This window comes from Pleuronectes platessa, chromosome 6 (genome assembly GCF_947347685.1).
Source record: "Pleuronectes platessa chromosome 6, fPlePla1.1, whole genome shotgun sequence".
In the NCBI taxonomy this organism is placed as follows: Eukaryota; Metazoa; Chordata; class Actinopteri; order Pleuronectiformes; family Pleuronectidae; genus Pleuronectes; species Pleuronectes platessa.
This window is the reverse complement of record NC_070631.1, coordinates 10,253,316-10,269,943: the sequence shown is the minus strand read 5'-3', so window position 1 is coordinate 10,269,943 and position 16,628 is coordinate 10,253,316. Positions and strand designations below refer to the sequence as shown.

The 16,628-nt window shown below is 41.0% G+C and overlaps 2 protein-coding genes across 3 annotated transcripts; both read left to right on the top strand.

Annotated features, from left to right (window-relative positions):
* The first annotated feature begins 1,241 nt into the window (after window positions 1–1,241).
* rab5if (RAB5 interacting factor) lies at window positions 1,242–5,499 on the top strand. The gene is made up of 4 exons (XM_053425471.1): window positions 1,242–1,556; window positions 3,111–3,214; window positions 3,300–3,429; window positions 3,770–5,499. Exons 1-4 carry the CDS (start codon window positions 1,446–1,448, stop codon window positions 3,809–3,811), a joined length of 387 nt encoding a protein of 128 aa, XP_053281446.1. The 5' UTR covers window positions 1,242–1,445; the 3' UTR covers window positions 3,812–5,499.
* Window positions 5,500–6,547: 1,048 nt separating this feature from the next.
* Window positions 6,548–15,355, top strand: dhx35 (DEAH-box helicase 35). 2 transcript variants are annotated; one of them, XM_053425398.1, is made up of 21 exons: window positions 6,548–6,623; window positions 6,992–7,119; window positions 8,209–8,301; window positions 8,555–8,632; window positions 8,755–8,859; window positions 8,941–9,002; window positions 9,524–9,593; window positions 9,742–9,801; window positions 10,206–10,318; window positions 10,421–10,517; window positions 10,645–10,803; window positions 11,374–11,584; window positions 11,774–11,898; window positions 12,138–12,192; window positions 12,331–12,521; window positions 12,617–12,694; window positions 12,791–12,920; window positions 13,018–13,099; window positions 13,189–13,260; window positions 13,362–13,473; window positions 13,630–15,355. In XM_053425398.1, the coding sequence occupies exons 1-21, from the start codon at window positions 6,584–6,586 to the stop codon at window positions 13,666–13,668; spliced, it is 2,100 nt and encodes a 699-aa protein (XP_053281373.1). In that variant the 5' UTR covers window positions 6,548–6,583; the 3' UTR covers window positions 13,669–15,355. The 2 variants fall into 2 exon arrangements, with proteins under 2 accessions (XP_053281373.1, XP_053281375.1); XM_053425400.1 differs by lacking the exon at window positions 8,555–8,632.
* The last annotated feature ends 1,273 nt before the right edge of the window (window positions 15,356–16,628 follow it).

The window sequence follows — 16,628 nt, the reverse complement described above, 5'->3', positions numbered from 1 at the left end:
CGTAATATATGATTTTCTATAATCTGATTAATCAATTAATCAGCTTGATCATTTCAGCTCCAGACCACTGGTTGGTTTATGGTTATTTGTAAATGTGTGTTCAAAGGTCTTGCTAAAAAAAGCGATCAGAAAACTAAGTAAACCTGAAAAAATAGCATAGATAGCAGAAACAAGCTCCAGAAGTACCTCATGTCTGCTGCAAATCATAATTATTTTTTATCAATGCTGAAGACCTTCCTATTTATCACAGCCTTTTGTTAAATCAAATAATTACTTAATTTCCACACCATACTGTAACGTTCGCGCTTTTATTTCTTATTTTATTTATTTATTTTCTATTCTCTGTAATTTAAATGTTAGTAAATTAGCATAAACACATGAATGAAATTAAAGGCATACTTCACAGAAAAAAATGAATTCACTCATTATCTACTAAACCACTATGCCAATGAAGTGGGTGAAGTGTTTGCGTCCACAAAACACTTTTGGAGTTTCAGGGGTAAACAGCGTTGCAGCCAATAGAATTAAATTAATTGGTGGCCCCTTCGTCAAATGTAAAAAAAATCTACAATGGAAAAACACCACATGCCTCCATGCTGCTCCTGTGATGTCATCCACCTTCAAATTCAACTTGAAACGCTGTAAATGTATTTAACCTAAATGTCTGCTACCGGAACAAGCGATGCTACAGTTTACCCGTTTCACCCTCAGGTGAGAGCTTATGTGCAGTGTGTGCGTGCAAACGTGAACACGGCTCCAGAGGAGGATATCAGAGAGCCTTTCGGCTAAATGGTGTAAATGACACCCTTTTGAGTGGAATTTGAATGACAACATGACGCCAAAAGAGCAGTATGGAGGCATCTTAGGTTTTTCAATCTTTTTTTTTTCTTTTTTTTTTAAGAATCGGTCACCATTTACTTCAATTGTATTTGATTACGCTACAATGCTGTTTACCCCTGAAAGTCCAAAAGTGTTTTGTGGACTCAAACACTTCACCCACCCCTCCATGGTCATAGGGGTACTCACAGATAATGACAGCATTTTCTTGTTTCGGTGAACTATCCCTTTAACTTTCAACCTTACAGTAGTGTACACCAGTGTGTGGTGGGATGTGAATCCTGCCTCAAGTACTGACATTAGCAGGGCTCCACCGCTGGGGGTCACTGTAGGTTTTAACAGCAGCTGTCAGTAGCGGTGCAGAAACGTCGCACTCTCTGATTGGCTGCTGGCCTCTCCGGGTCAAACAGCGTCGCGCATGCTCAGAAGCTGTCACACGGTGAGCGACAGAAATCTGTCAGATCAGCGGAGCCTTCGTTCCTCTAATACCTTCACATCTTCCTCCTCTGCTCCTCCGCTCCTCAGCTCCTCTCCCTAAAAACTCAGCCCCGGCTCCCTTCACATTCCTCCTCGGACTTTTCGGCCTGTGCAGCGGCAGAAAACAGCGAATGATGACGAGCAGCTCGAAGCGGAAAGAAGACAGTCATCTGCAGAATGGGGGAGTTAAACAGTCCGCATGGAGCAAAGCCCTGAACAGTAACGCTGTTTGGGAAGAGAAGGTCAGACACTCTCCTGAGTTTTTACTGTGGCCGTTGTGTTGTTGTGTTTGCCTTGAAGTGCCCTACATTTAGCCATGCGGCTAATCTGCTGTTAGCTTTTGCTACGTGGAGCTAGCCGCCATGCTAAGGGTTAATCTGGCTCAGTTGTGGCTGTCTGTCAAATCTGGAGGAATTACTTTTAGTAGTTAGGGCAAAGAAAGTGTTCGGTTACGTTTCCTTCCTTGTTAAAGGCATATTATTGAAATGGTTTTTTAAAACATATTCCCCACATGTTGTATCACACTAAACTAGTCGTAGTAAAGGCCCAGGCTTCAACTAATGATTATTTGTACAGCTTTAAACCAGTTTATGGAAACTTGTATTAGCTGTTAAGGACTGGTTGGTCAAAACTTATATAAATGTAAAAAAACATGTGTGATTATCACGATAAGTGTCACATTATTCCTTTTTAAATTTTCCTCCTGAGTTAAAGTTCTTTGCTTCGTAAGCTGAGAATGATAAACTCTTTATTAACAGCAAAACATTTAACACATCTGAGGTGGATCATTCATGCATTATACCTCCTCACTGTGCTTTCACTATTCAAAGCCTTATATTGATACATATTGAAGCTTTATGTTGCTATTGATGAAAATTATATAGATATGATAATCATTGATATTGTCTTTTTGCCCAGTGCTAATAAAAATAAATCATCATATTACTTGAGCCCAAGGTAGGTTCTTTACACTGCTTTCATTCTCTGATCAACAGCAGAAAAAATACTCTATTCAATCATCTAACACCACATCATAGCCTGATTCAAACCTTAACCCCATACCACAGAGGTCATAGCTACAGGGCACACTTTGTGAAGGAGAAACTGACACCGAGAAAAACAACTGGTGACACATTCTAATCGTTCAGTCAAAACATTAGCTTATCCATTCCTGTGGTTCACAGTTTAGGAACAAGAGATAGATGAGAACAGACTACCTGAATCAAGGCTAGATCTGAAAGTACTTTTCCATCGCACGTACACATGCTGAAAGAAACGTTTTGCTCAGGAAACAAAAAAAACTAGAATGGCTCTGAATGTAGCTCAAACTTACCCATAAGCCCTTTCTCACAAAGTCATATTCTTTGATTTGCCCCCATGTTCATATCCACTTCAAAATATAGTACGTGGCTGAAAAAAGCCTAGCTTCTCTGAAACCACATTTAAATCTGCTATACCCAACCATTTCATTTGGATCTGCAACCAAATTGCCCTCGGCCATTGATATCAGCCCCCTTAATATGCCAGTTTTTTTACCATGCCAATCCATGCGTGATATCCTGGGAAATTGGTGAAATTGTCAAAAATATTCCATCTCACAATTGTAAAGAAAGTGATTTAAAAATAATTCCTGGATCCGCGCCCACATTGAATGTTTTTGTTTTTCCCTTATTCTGCTGCCAAACCAACCAATAAAAATACGAATGGACAAGCCTTCTTGGTAGATGAAAAGTACATGACATCAGGAAATACAATGCATCACTATGTTAATGCTGGTTGTATTGTTTTTTTTACAGGACGAGTTTTTAGATGTGATTTACTGGCTCCGACAAATAATTGCAATAATCCTTGGTGTGATTTGGGGAGTTGCACCCTTGAAAGGATTCCTGGGAATAGCCATGTAAGTATTCTCTCTGCTTTTCGCTGAGCCTGAATGTTCTTAATAAAACAGACGATCTAACATCTTCACTTGTTTGTCCTGCTAGATTCTGCGTCATCAACGCCGGCGTCCTTTATGTATACTTCAGCAGCTTTCAGCAGATCGATGAGGAGGAGTACGGTGGCACGTGGGAACTCACCAAAGAAGGCTTCATGACTTCTTTTGCCCTGTTTCTGGTGAGGATGCTAATAATGAGGCATAGCATTACTCTCTGAAGACGTGTACAATTGACGCACCAAGCGTAAACTGGATATCCACGGCAACAATGTGGCACATGCGAAGTTAAAGCCCCAATAGTCAACATTATATTTGCTTAAGGAATGATTTTTCTTGTCCTGTATGGACAGGAGGATAATTATATTTAAAGAAACAATTGTATTACATAATCCTGTCATAATTCTGGGTCTTACCATCAAATCAATGCTTATTGTAGGTTTATGACAAATTCAGCTGTTTGTGACTCATTTAATTTAATGATTAACATCTAATCTGTGTGTTTGTTATTGTCTCTACCAGGTGGTGTGGATAATCTTTTACACAGCTCTACATTTTGACTGAGAGGAATCCATAGGACACTAAATACGAACATTTCTGTTGAAGCAAATTATGAACACACAGGAACTCCATGAACTGAGGGGTTGTCACCGCTCCTACATACAGTATGACTTCTCAGTGCTCAGTGCATCATGGGAATCCTTGTGTGAATAACGAGATCCTGCAAGACCATCATGATGAACATGCCCATATATTGTACATCTCTCTTAATTTGAGTGTTCCTTTTTTTAAGGCATTCTCCAGTACACTTTCCCTTTGTTAAATGTCCTTCCTCACATCATCGACATCGTCTGTGACAGAACAGTAACGATACAGAAAGCAGCTCAGCAGTACCATATATGCTGGAAATAGGAGGAGGAGGAGGATTCAGTTTGAGTCACTTTACTACAGGGACCTTCCTCTGCTTTGGAAGAGTGACATGAACACAGATTTTTTTAAGTGTTTTTTAAGTATTCAACCTGATTGACTGCCCATGAGCTGATCCCTTAAATCCCAGAAACTGGACAGTAAACACAGTCTTGTCTCATAATAATCATGATTCAATCAGTCCATGAGTGTAACCGTTAATGTAGAGACAGAATTCACCATATCAGATGTACTTAACTACCAGTAATGGATTAACTTTGTGGATTCCAGCTACAGTGTGTGACTGGTTTCAATGGTGGAGTCATCTTTGGTTATGATCATTTACAGGTGACTCTGTGCTACATTTCTTTTGCTAATTATATATAAACAAAGAATTTTAAAGTTAAATCTGTCATTTCTTCTCAAGGATTGAGACTCTGAAATATTGTGGCTGAAATCACACTAATTTTAACATCAAGAGAAATGGTTGTAAGATGTTTATATAAGCTCTTCTCCGGTCCCTAAGTCAGTATCGGCTACCAGTATCAAAAAGCTCTAATATCTGTCAGGAACTAATAATGATCTAATTTATTTGCACATCGAAATAACTTCTTAAAACAAAGAGGGGGGGATCCTGCATGTTGTGTTGAGATGCAAATGATTCACAGTCTCAAGCAAAAACCTGGTCCGTGCACTGCCATGATTTACTGTTCAGAAACCTAGATGTCATTGATTATTGGCTTAGACCTAAGTTAGGAGGGTAAAAATAATTTAAATTGTTTTCTCACATGTAGCTTCCAGATCAAAGTCTTACCTGGAATTAATTTAAACTTGTCTGTAATTTCTGTATCATGTCCCTTTCTGTCCAATCCACCTTGTAATGCATTGATTTATTTGTACTTATGTTATATCTCGTTTGATGTAACATATTTCTCAGTATTTTCTAGTGAAGGCCTATTAAAACCAGTTCTGACAAAGTTATTGTAATGATACTGTTATATTAGATACACAACTGGTGTTTGAAAGGATTGTATTTTCTGATCAAATTTTTGGGAATCATTAAACATGGTCTTTATTTGGCCTTCATTTTCAAAGAAATGCTCTTCTTCCTTTTTTTTTTGCTAAAACGAAGAAATTCATTTGTTTTAAATGTTTTGTAACATTCATTCTAGGATTTTTTTTGTACCTCTGCGTTTAACTCTATGCTGGCATTGCTAAGGGTCAGATTTCCCTTTACTTAAATGTATTGTACTGCAGTTTATTGTATATTATGGCTGCACCTAACGCATATTGTCTTTATTAATCTGATTATTTTCCCACATTAATCAATTGTCTGCGGAGTGTCATTAATGTCCCCCTTGTGTTCTCTTTTTCCGACAGTTCAAAATGCAAATGTATATCTGTTTACACTGATATAGAGAAAATCTGAAAACCTTGATATTGGAGAGGCAGAATGACCTAAACAATTTCTTTTCAAAATAATGACCAAAACGTGTCCTTACTACAACTGCAGGATCATCTGACAACTTCTTGCAACTGTTTATACATAGGCCAGCTTTTTTATATCACTACATAAAGGAAATCCATTGCTGCCAGCTAAACACAAATAGGTAAAATGGTAGAAATGTAAAAATATAGATACAATATTAAAGTAATGATCAGTGCAGTATTATTTGTAGCATTTTAAAGTGAAAGTAGAAATTAATTGCCATCAAATTAATTATAATTGAAATTGGCAAAAAATTCTGCGCAGAAGTGCACTGCGCAGGATTCATTTAATTTAATAATTTTATCTTATTTAATTTCTTATATATATATTTTTTTACAATTTGTTGTCTGCCCACAAAATTATGTAATCATATGATATAACGATACGGTTTAAAAATGTTTTATTTACAATTTCAATAGGGCCTCACTGTCTGTCAGTGCCTGTCAGTGCTCGGGCCCTAATTACAAAAACTTTTGTGTCGAAACAACTCGAATGTAGAAAAGATAAGCGAGAGAAGTTGGAACTTTATTGTTACTGAAGGAAATTCCTGTGACAGATACCGTTCAAAAGTTACATGAATAAAAGCAATAAAAGTGATAAATATGAGGTGCGTGAGAGGTAAAGGCACGAAGACCACTGCCTAAACAAATAATTAATTTAATATATGTAAACTTATTAACTAAAGACATTACACATCCTCAATTGTTGAACTTTTATTTTGATCATGTAAAACCATGAGTAAAATAATACAATATGATATTTATGGTTATGATAACAGTGATTTCCTTTCGTGTTGAATTAAAATTAAATCATAGCTTGAAGATTATTTGAAGCGCGTTGACGTCACTCGTGATGTCTCCGTTGAAACCATAGGCCGTGACGTCAGACGCGCAAAAGAGAAAAAAGGAAAAGGAACTAAAACATGTGACGTAGAAGGCAAGATGGCGGCTCCCCCTTCCACGATGAAATTTTGGAAGCCGGGTAAGTTGGACATAAGAGAAGGATTCACACGTTTGCTGGAAGTTTTTCGGGTGTGTAGTTTATTAGTATACAGCTGCTAACATGCTATCAGAGAATTAGCCTCGCTCCGGCCGCAGCCTCCTGCACAGCCGCGGCTGCGCGGTCCCCTGCAGCCCGGTAACGTTAGCTCTGCGGAACCGAGGCGAAAAGCTGTCAAAATGAAACAACCACAAAGTGCTAATGCGGTTTAAACATCACCGGTGAGGGGCTCGCGTGTCTTTTGTGTCACGGCGCCGACACTGCGCTGAAGCCCGGCCGCCGTCCTCTGTAACTCCTCGGCTCTTTAGTAGAAGATAAATAAAACATCTCCACCATCTGCTCTGCTCCAGGCGCCGAGGCTCCGGGGATCTCCGAGGAGCGGGAGCTGAACACGGAGACCAGCGGCTCGCCCGTCATCTTCAACCCGCACACAGCGCTCTCCATCGAGAAGCAGCGGCAGAAACTCCCCGTTTTCAAGGTTCCAAAGTCTCTCTGTACAACTGTGAATGAAACTGTGATGGAGATCCACTGTTGCAATGCTACTGTTATTATAATGATAATAATGGTAATAATGATAAGCTTTATTTGTATAGCACCTTTCAAACAAGACATTCAATATAAATACATGTAAAAACATTCAAATGTAATTCAAATAAGAAGAGAGCAGATTTTAAGAAACATGAGCTCATGTTAAAATGACATTCATTCATAAGCAAACCGAAAAGAAAGAACATGATAAAAATATACATAAAAGCGCAGGAGTGCAAGCAAGTGCAAGATCCAGTTAAAGGCTGAAGTAAAGAGAAATGTTTTTTCTTTTTCTCTGAAGCAGCTTCTCTGATATCTAGCGACAGTTATGTTAGATTCACAGCTGGTGTTTGAAAAGATTGTATTTTCTGATTTATTGGCTGTATCAATAGTAGAATGGCACTGGATCTGGACCAAATTGCACACACTCATGGATATAGTTTCCGATGGAAGTTAAACAAATTTCTGGATCCACACCAAAATACACTGGGTTCTTCCTTGACCCATGTCACTTCCTTCCAGCGAGTTTTCCTCCATCAATCGCTCCTGTTGTTGGTGTGTGATCCTGCTAACTAACAGACACACTGAGACAAAAACAATTCCTGTGCATTGTGCAAACGCAGTGAGGAGATATGATACATAATTGATTCTCCGGTTTGTTAAATGTTTTGCTGTTTATCAGGGGTTTGTCATTCTCTGCTCATAAAGAATAGATTAAAACCGCAACCTTCTCTCAGAAGCAAAGATCAGTCTTTAAACTTGAAAGAAACAACAATGTGACATTTATTGTGATAATTATCAACGTCAACTGATTTTGGGCCATATTGCCCAGCCCTAACATGCTTATTTCTTTTTCTTACTTTACTTACTGTTTTTCAAGGTTTCACATCTTCCTCTTTATCGTGCCCGAGTTAACTGTCGGTTGACAATTGCATTCAATGTGGTCCAGTGGGTTTTGGCCTCTTTAAGTGTTTTTTGTTGTTGTTGTTGTTGTAATGGCTGTTGATGAGCTTTTTTTGTCAATCGCTTCCTAATCCAGCACAGAAACAACATCTTGTACTTGGTGGAAAGCTTTCAGACGGTCATCATAGTCGGAGAGACGGGATGTGGGAAGACAACACAGATACCTCAGGTTAGTGTAATACTGAAGGGGGCAACCTAATCACATATGCAACCAATTTATTGGCACTAAAGCGTCACCTTGTCTTGATGCTTAGTTGCCTTTTTTCGTAGACTGATTTGGACCACATCAGCCAGAGTAACATAATTGCTCAGGGTGCAGTTTTGCAACATCAATGTCTCTATCTCATGCTTTGAACTCCTCTTCTTCTTCTTCTTCTTTTTTTGGATCTCCCTACCTCCTCTTTTTATCTGACTCCTTTCAGTACCTGCTGGAAGCTGGCTGGGCGGCGGAGGGGAAGGTGATCGGAGTGACACAGCCCCGACGCGTGGCTGCTATCTCTGTAAGAGCCCTGCTGATGTCCTCTGACCGCTCTGCTCCTTCGCTGTTTTAATGTATTTTCACTGCAAAGACACAATCTTGCTTCATACACTTTATATTTTCCCTCCTCTTCTCTGCCGATAGGTTTCCAACCGTGTTGCAGAGGAGAGGGGGGCCCTGATGGGACACGAGGTGGGCTACACCATCCGATTTGACGACTGCTCTGATCCTCAAGCCACACGGATCAAGGTATTCTCCACCAGATGAGAGTGGTTTTGTTTTGCTATAGGCGAATCTTCTCCGTGCTTAAACTGTCCCCGTGTCCTTCAGTTCCTTACAGATGGAATGCTGGTGCGGGAGATGATGGCTGATCCTCTCTTGAAAAAATACAGGTATAATGAAGTGAATGAAGCCATTCCATAGGCAGTTTCACAACAAATATGTTTACGTGCCACAATATGACAGTCCGCCTCACAACAAGAAGGATTCCGGTTTGAATCAAGGTTTGCCTTTGGTCTTGCCGGAGTTTGCATGTTCTTCCAGTGTGTGTTTTGGTTCTGTCAAGACATGCAAATCAGGTTTATGTAAATACGAGACTCTAAATTATCTGTAGGCTGGCGACCTGTTCAGGGTGCACCGCGCCTCTCGCCCAATGTCAGCTAGGATTGGCTGTAGCTCTGCCTCGACTGCCAAAGGATAGGCGGGATAGATAAATAATGGATGAATGGATAATTTGACAATGAGTCGATTTGAAAGATACCAGGACCCTGAAACTGAAGCAGCTAAATGCACTTCACTTATCATTAGTTGAGCCTTTTCTGCGTCAATATTGCAAATGTTTTGTTATTGGGCATGTGAACTAAAGAATTCAGATTCACTCCAACTCTGATCTTCGTTGTGCTTTGATCTTCAGTGTGATGATGCTAGATGAAGCGCACGAACGAACCCTGTACACGGACATAGCCATTGGTCTGCTGAAGAAGGTAACACCAGCTGATGCTGTCAGTAGATGAAATTTAGGTTTTCCTGGTCATATGTTTCCAGCCTTTAAAATAATGTCAGAAGCTTTTACCTTCTTTTCTGTTTTTACCTTGACTCTGCTTACCTTTTCCCATTGATTTCTTTCAATAGATTCAGAGGAAGCGGCGAGACCTGCGGCTGATCGTAGCCTCTGCCACTCTGGATGCCAAGGTGACTGCATGATTAAGATGAACAGATATGCTTTGTTGGCGAGAAAAGAAAAACAAAGACAGACACGGGGGAAAGTTGATTTCAGGTCAGATCACGTTGTACTGACATCTGCAATACACTGATGAAAGAGACACAATCAGGCCACTGCCGCGCTCAGCGTCAAACCAGTCAGCTGAAATGCTGTATCAGACATCTGCTGTACATTTTGGTTTAAAATGCTTTAATCTGCACATTCAGATTACTATGTTGCACCACAATTTTAAGTTATACCCTTTCAAAAAAGTCCAATTGGGGCAGCAAGAGAATTTCTTAGGATTTGCATTTAAATTAGCAAAAAAAAAAAAGGGAAGGAATCCCTCCTCAATGCTTTTTTAACTAACTGTACAATCACGTTTCTTCTGAAGAAATTCCATGACTTCTTCAACCTCAATGAGTCTGGGGATCCCAGCAAGGACACATGTGGCATTCTGACAGTAGAAGGACGCACGTTTCCAGTGGACGTCTTCTACACTGTCAGGTGCTCAACCCACATATTTCAGTTTTCAGGAAATAAGTTTGTGAAATTAGTTTATTATTTATCAGTCTTTAATTTTGAAACGTTGTGTGTGTGTGTTCTCAGTCCCGTGCCAGACTATGTGAAGGCCACAGTGGAGACGGTGCTGAAGATCCATGAGACGGAGGATGACGGAGATGTCCTGGCTTTTCTTACCGGTCAGGTGAGTGTGGCCATATCCTTATAACACCACTCAACCTTTCTTTAATAACTTCCATTGGACAAGAGGGTATAGATTGTATGCCAGCATTCCATCTGTTATTTCAATACTCTTTTGTTATCATTTATAGGAAGAGGTGGAGAAAGTGACGTCACTCCTGCAGGAGCAGGCGAGGTCCCTGTCACGATATGGCATGAAGAAACACCTGAGAATTTTGCCCATGTACTCTGGTCTGCCATATGCTGATCAGATGAAGGTCTTTGAGAGGGCACCTTCCTCTGTTCGCAAGGTAAATGCCTCTTGTGTGTCTTGTGCAGCGAGGAGAAAATTATTTTAAAAGCAATTGGCAATTCTGTCATCTTGCACATATGGCTCATAAATCCATAAAGAAAAAAGAATTAAGGAAGAGGAACACACTGTCGGTATAGTATAGAAAACTAGAATGGCTCTCAGCAATGTGCGTATCTCCACAAAGGCCAAACAGAAATCAGTTGCCTAAATATGCCAGATTTTTTTTCCATCAGGATGAATTATTCTTTGTGAAATTAATGAAGAAGTCGAAAAACATGAACAAATTAAGTCTGGATCTGCTCCTTTTGTCTGGATCTACGCCAAAATCTAATTGGTTCTTTTTAGGCCCATGTCCCATCCTTACACAACTTTTGTGGAAATTCATGTAATAGTTTTTGCTTAATCCGGCTGACAAACTAACAAACAAATATACTGGGGCCAAAACATGATGTAAAAAGAACACCCTGTTCTTAAACACTGCAGTCAGCTGTTCACTTAGGAGACAACAGCTGCCACTGAAACAGATCTGTACAAAGCATCTGACTGACTCCCCTGTTGTTTCCTCCAGGTTGTGGTGGCTACCAACATAGCTGAGACCTCCATCACTATCAATGGAGTTGTGTTCGTCATCGACTGTGCGTTTGTGAAGCTTCGAGCCTACAGTCCCTCCACTGGCATCGAGTCGCTGGTGGTCACCCCCATCTCCAAAGCCTCAGCGAGTCAGAGGGCCGGGAGAGCCGGACGAAACCGACCTGGGAAATGCTTTCGACTTTACACGGGTAAGTGTGAGTCTGCCGGAACAGAGGAATGATTAGTGTAGAATATCGTTATGTTAGAGAAAAAATGCGTTGTTAACCTTTGTTGAAAATTGATATAGTCCGTTATTCTTCTCCCTCCATCATCCCGCTGTCTTTTATTCTCTATGTCTTTCCCTCCCCCTTTCTTATTGCCTCTGTTCGTCTCTACAGAGGAGGACTTTGAGAAACTGCCTGCCTCGACTGTGCCAGAGATGCAGCGCACCAATTTGGCCCCTGTCATCCTGCAGCTCAAAGCATTAGGCATCGACAATGTGCTGCGCTTCAGCTTCCTATCTGTGAGTAGCTCTCGCTTTGCATCCACAGGGTGGCTGTGTCATACTCACCCACTGTGAAAGGAGATGTGCTTTACATGTTAATTAGACAACGGCCCCTTGTCTCTGGGGGTGTGGGGAAGAATACACAGAAACCATAAAACTAATCCAGCCGTGGTCTGTTTGGGCTTTTAAAGATTCTCACATCATTTTGAGTCTTTCAAAGTAAATATTGTAATCTTGCGTTTTTTCCACTTTAACAGCCTCCTCCTGCTCAGACCATGGTTCAGGCTCTGGAGCTGCTCTACGCTCTGGCAGGTGAGAAAAAGGGTTGTCAGCAACGTTTTAAAGTCAAAAGGTCCCTTAACTGCACGATTGTGTGTTGGCAAGCATTTACAAGCTTAGGCGTCCTTGCACAAGATGCAGAATCTCAACTATATGCATATCTGCTGGCAGGTCTGGACCATTACGGCCGTTTGACTGATCCCACGGGTTTGCGGATGGCGGAGTTTCCCCTCAGCCCCATGTTCGCCAAGATGCTCCTCGAGTCAGGAAACTTCGGCTGCTCCAAAGAGATTGTTACCATAGCTGCGATGATGCAGATCCAGAATATATTTGTGACTGCGCCCAATCAGAAGAAAGCTGCCGTAAGTGGAAAAACAGGCTTTTCAAAAGGAGCTTATTTGACAGAAACGCTGTGTCAGCATAACAATGATCCAATTTTTGCTATCTCACCCGGCAGGCCCGAGAGCACAGGAAATTTGCAGTTGCTGAGGGAGACCACCTCACCATGCTGAATGTGTATGAAGCGTTCATTAAGGTAAAGCATTTGTGTATATACATGTAGCTCAGTGGCAGAGAAACACAAGATAAAGAGGACTCTAATCAACGCTACACAATTTCCTTTTTCCTGCAGCACCAGAAGAGCTCCCAGTGGTGTCAGGAACATTTTCTCAACTACAAGGGTCTGCTGCGGGCTGTGACTGTACGAGAGCAGCTCCGGCGTCTCATGAACAAGTTTAAGGTGCCGCGGACTTCCAGTGAAGGTAAGTGACTGCCACATAAGGAAGCGGCAGTAGCTGGTGACCTTTTCTTTTTTTCAGCTGTGTGTTTTTAATCTCATAAAACGTTTGTCTTGCGCAGGAGATCCTGACGTGATTCTGAAGTGCATTGTGTCTGGGTTTTTTGCTAATGCAGCCCGCATTCACCATTCTGGCTCGTACAGGTGAGTCTCCCTCACCCGCTATACTCCTCTATCAGATATCTGCCTTAATTTGTATTATTTCATTATTCATTTATTATCTGCTTTGCTAGGACTTTACGAGACGACCGTGAGCTTCAAATTCACCCCAGCTCTGTGCTGTTTGGGGAGAAACCTCCAAAATGGTCAGTTCACATTCCTTGCACTCTACTGCTGCAGAGTGCTCTTTTATTCTCATACATTAATTTAACAACTATACGTAAAACCTTCACATTGTCTCCTCCAGGGTTGTCTTCAATGAAGTAGTGCAGACAGCAAAATACTACATGCGCGATGTGACTGCTGTGGAGTCGTCCTGGTTGGTTGAGTTGGCCCCTCACTTTTACAAGCAGGCCAAGGTAGGGCAAAAAACAAAATCTCTTATTACACCACAAAGGTTATGTTTTCTTCTGTTTGTGTGTCATTTAACAGGATTACGCATAAACGACTGGACAGATTACCACGTCAGTTAACAGAGCTGCTTTGATTGAACTGTTTTTTCTGTTCTCTTTCAGCATGGTTCACTGGCCAGCAAGAGATCCCGGATCCTGTAAATCTCGGCACCATTTCACCACGATTAGACAAAAGTCACCGACCTAATGGAGAAAAGCCGTCTCAAGTTGCCACTGTGCCCCCTCTCCTTTTCATTGTATATAAATGTGTAAAATATTAATTTTACATGTCCACCTGCACATCCCCCCACACTCTGTGGCCATGTTAGAATAGCAGTAAGTAGATATATTTTTTAGTACCGACGTGAACACATGTGATTTATTCCATTTGAACTTGTCTTGTCTTGCTTTTCGGCAGGATGTAGTTTATATGTAAGAGTAAGTGATGATGAATGTGAGTCGAGTCCAGGCTGTGCCTGTGTGTGCGTTTGTTCAGGCATCGTCATGCAGTTCATTCATACATGTACATAGTCGGAGCATCCTGAGGTCCAGGGATCGACTCCTGTGTCAGAGGCCTGTCCATACCTGGTTATAGGCTTCATTATTTTTTTAATTACCGTATTTCTTTTGTCCTGGTTGCATGATAAATAATGAAAGATGATAGAGTGTGAGGATGTTTTCCTGTGAGAGACTTGAGCTTTATTTTTTTCAGTTAGTTTGCTCTCCTCTTAGCCTGGGTGCTTTGGGGTTTAATTGGCACTTTGAATCCAATTCAGTTTTGATCTCTTCAACATCCGGGCAGAATGTAGTGGTATATATTTTCAGACCGAAAAGGGGATATACATTTATTTTTTTTCAGTCAACTTTCAGATAATACTGTGAAAGGTCTGCTTTATTTTGGGCTCCTGGTTTTTCTGCTCTGTAACTACTGTCTAGCTCAGGCGTCGTGGCCTTGTCACCGCTCTGTGCCCGGTTTCTTTATCAGTCTATTTCACATTTCATTTTCTGGAATGGAATGTGCAAATACACTCGAGCATTGTAAATGAAAAGCTGTGAAATCAAACCTAAAGCTGAAGTGCCATTTCTAGCTGTGATGACAAAGTGCTTTCACACATGTATCCAAAGCCTCAAGGAAACAGTAGCATTTATCTCTGTGGTCATCGTGATTGCGTTTCCTCTTATGGATCGTCTCACCTCTGAGCAAGGCCATAATGTACTTTTCTTTCCTTGTTACCCACCACATCTTCAACCTGGTGTTCAGTAAAATGTCCAGTTACAGAATTTATGACCTCCATTCCATATAGACAGCATGAATGTGCCCGACATTTCTGCTTTCGTCTTTGGTTCTACTTTACTTTTTGTACGTCTTCGGAGGTATTCGGCTCTGAAAGCGTCAGAGAACTTCAAGTATTACAAGTTTTGTCATTTCACTCTGCTGGGATCCAAACCAGCGAGGTCACAGTCACCCATTTTCACTCCTGCTGCATTGTCTTGTTCTTGAGGTCAAGAGTGTTGATTCACTGAACTTGTAATCAAACCACAGAACAACACACCATAGCATAGATAACAGCTCAAATTAGATGAACACACAAATGTACACAAAAGTACCTTTGCATGCTTAACGGTACTCTGATGTTGACCTATAAACACTCGATCGACACCTAGACTTCACCGCAAATGAAAACGTTTTTTGTGCGACGACTCGTTTATTCTCGTTTGTGGTGACACTTGTGCAGCCGAAGCAGTAATCTGTAAACCTGTGTCACTGCTCACCTCTGAAATAAGAAACTATCACTTGTCATTTCTTCCTCCCAACCTCTAATAAAGCCTTATTGTCATGCACTGAGAATCGGCTTCTGATTTCTTTACTCACTGAAACACTTTTTGTACGTCTTCATGCAGTTCATGTCTTTGCCAGGTGATGTCATTGTTGTACCACAAACAAAGACTTGAGCAGAATGATGAAGAAAGTCATCTGTAAGTGTGAAGAATCTTTGAAGTGTCTCCGTCCATGTATTATATATACTGTATGCAGTGTTGTGCAAGTTCACACCTCAGTTAATACAAGTAAACATGAATAGTTCACGTTCATAGTTCACCATTTATATTCTGAACTAGTTCATAGTTGAGTTAATTTCATAGTTTTAAGGTGGAAAGTGAGAATGAAAGACTTAACTTGTTAAAGGAAACCTTATCCATCACTACCCCTTGCCTTTACTGTCGGAATCTTTATCAGACAGTGTGTAAAAATCCCTCTCTGCTTTCTCTTGCCATCTGAATATGAGACCGAGACCGAGAGCTGTTGTGTTGCAGGTATGGCCTGGCCCTTTAAGGAAAGTTTGTAGTGTGTGACGTAGTGCACCTGGGTATTGTGGGAAAAGCCGCTAAAAGTGTGTGTATAAGGAGAAGTGACGGAGCACCTAGAGGTGATTCGAGTGTTGCGCCTGCTGTTTATCCGAGAAATAAAGTGGCCGCACTCCTCCTTCACGGGGCGGTCCGGACGGCTGGTTACCGGCCAGACAGCGAGCCAAGATAACCAGTGACAGGGGCGTCACAAGTACATTAGTACGCAGTAGATAAAATAATGAGAAGTAAAAGCGCGGGAAGTGTCCTCACCTGAGGAGAAGTTCAGCTGGTGGTGACTCCATGTTTCTTTTGAAAACACAGGCCCTAATGCACGAGAATGGGTTTAAAAATGTTTTCTTGTACAGTTTATGGAATAGGTTTTTAACCGTGTGAGGCGAGGAGATTCTTCAGCCTCCTATGGAACAATGGTGAGTGTTTTTAGACCAGGCTGAGTGATTAACCCTCAGAGAAACCTGCTGTTAGCTCAAACTAGCTTAGAAAAGATTCCTGCCTTTAAACGCCATGAAGGTTGTCATGTTCGGCTTTAGTTGAAACTGTGTCACAAAGGTGTTCATTCAATTCAGTCGTCAAAATGGAGGCTGCAGTTGGTGTCGCTGTTGTATTGCATTTGCCTTAGGGCTGGTTGATATATTATTTTTTCAATAATAGGACAAGATGGAGAATATCCCTTGTATGTTCTACCGCACTTATTAATACCTACCACCAGTTGATATTATGGATTTGTATGTTATTGTCATTATTGTAATGTCATTTCC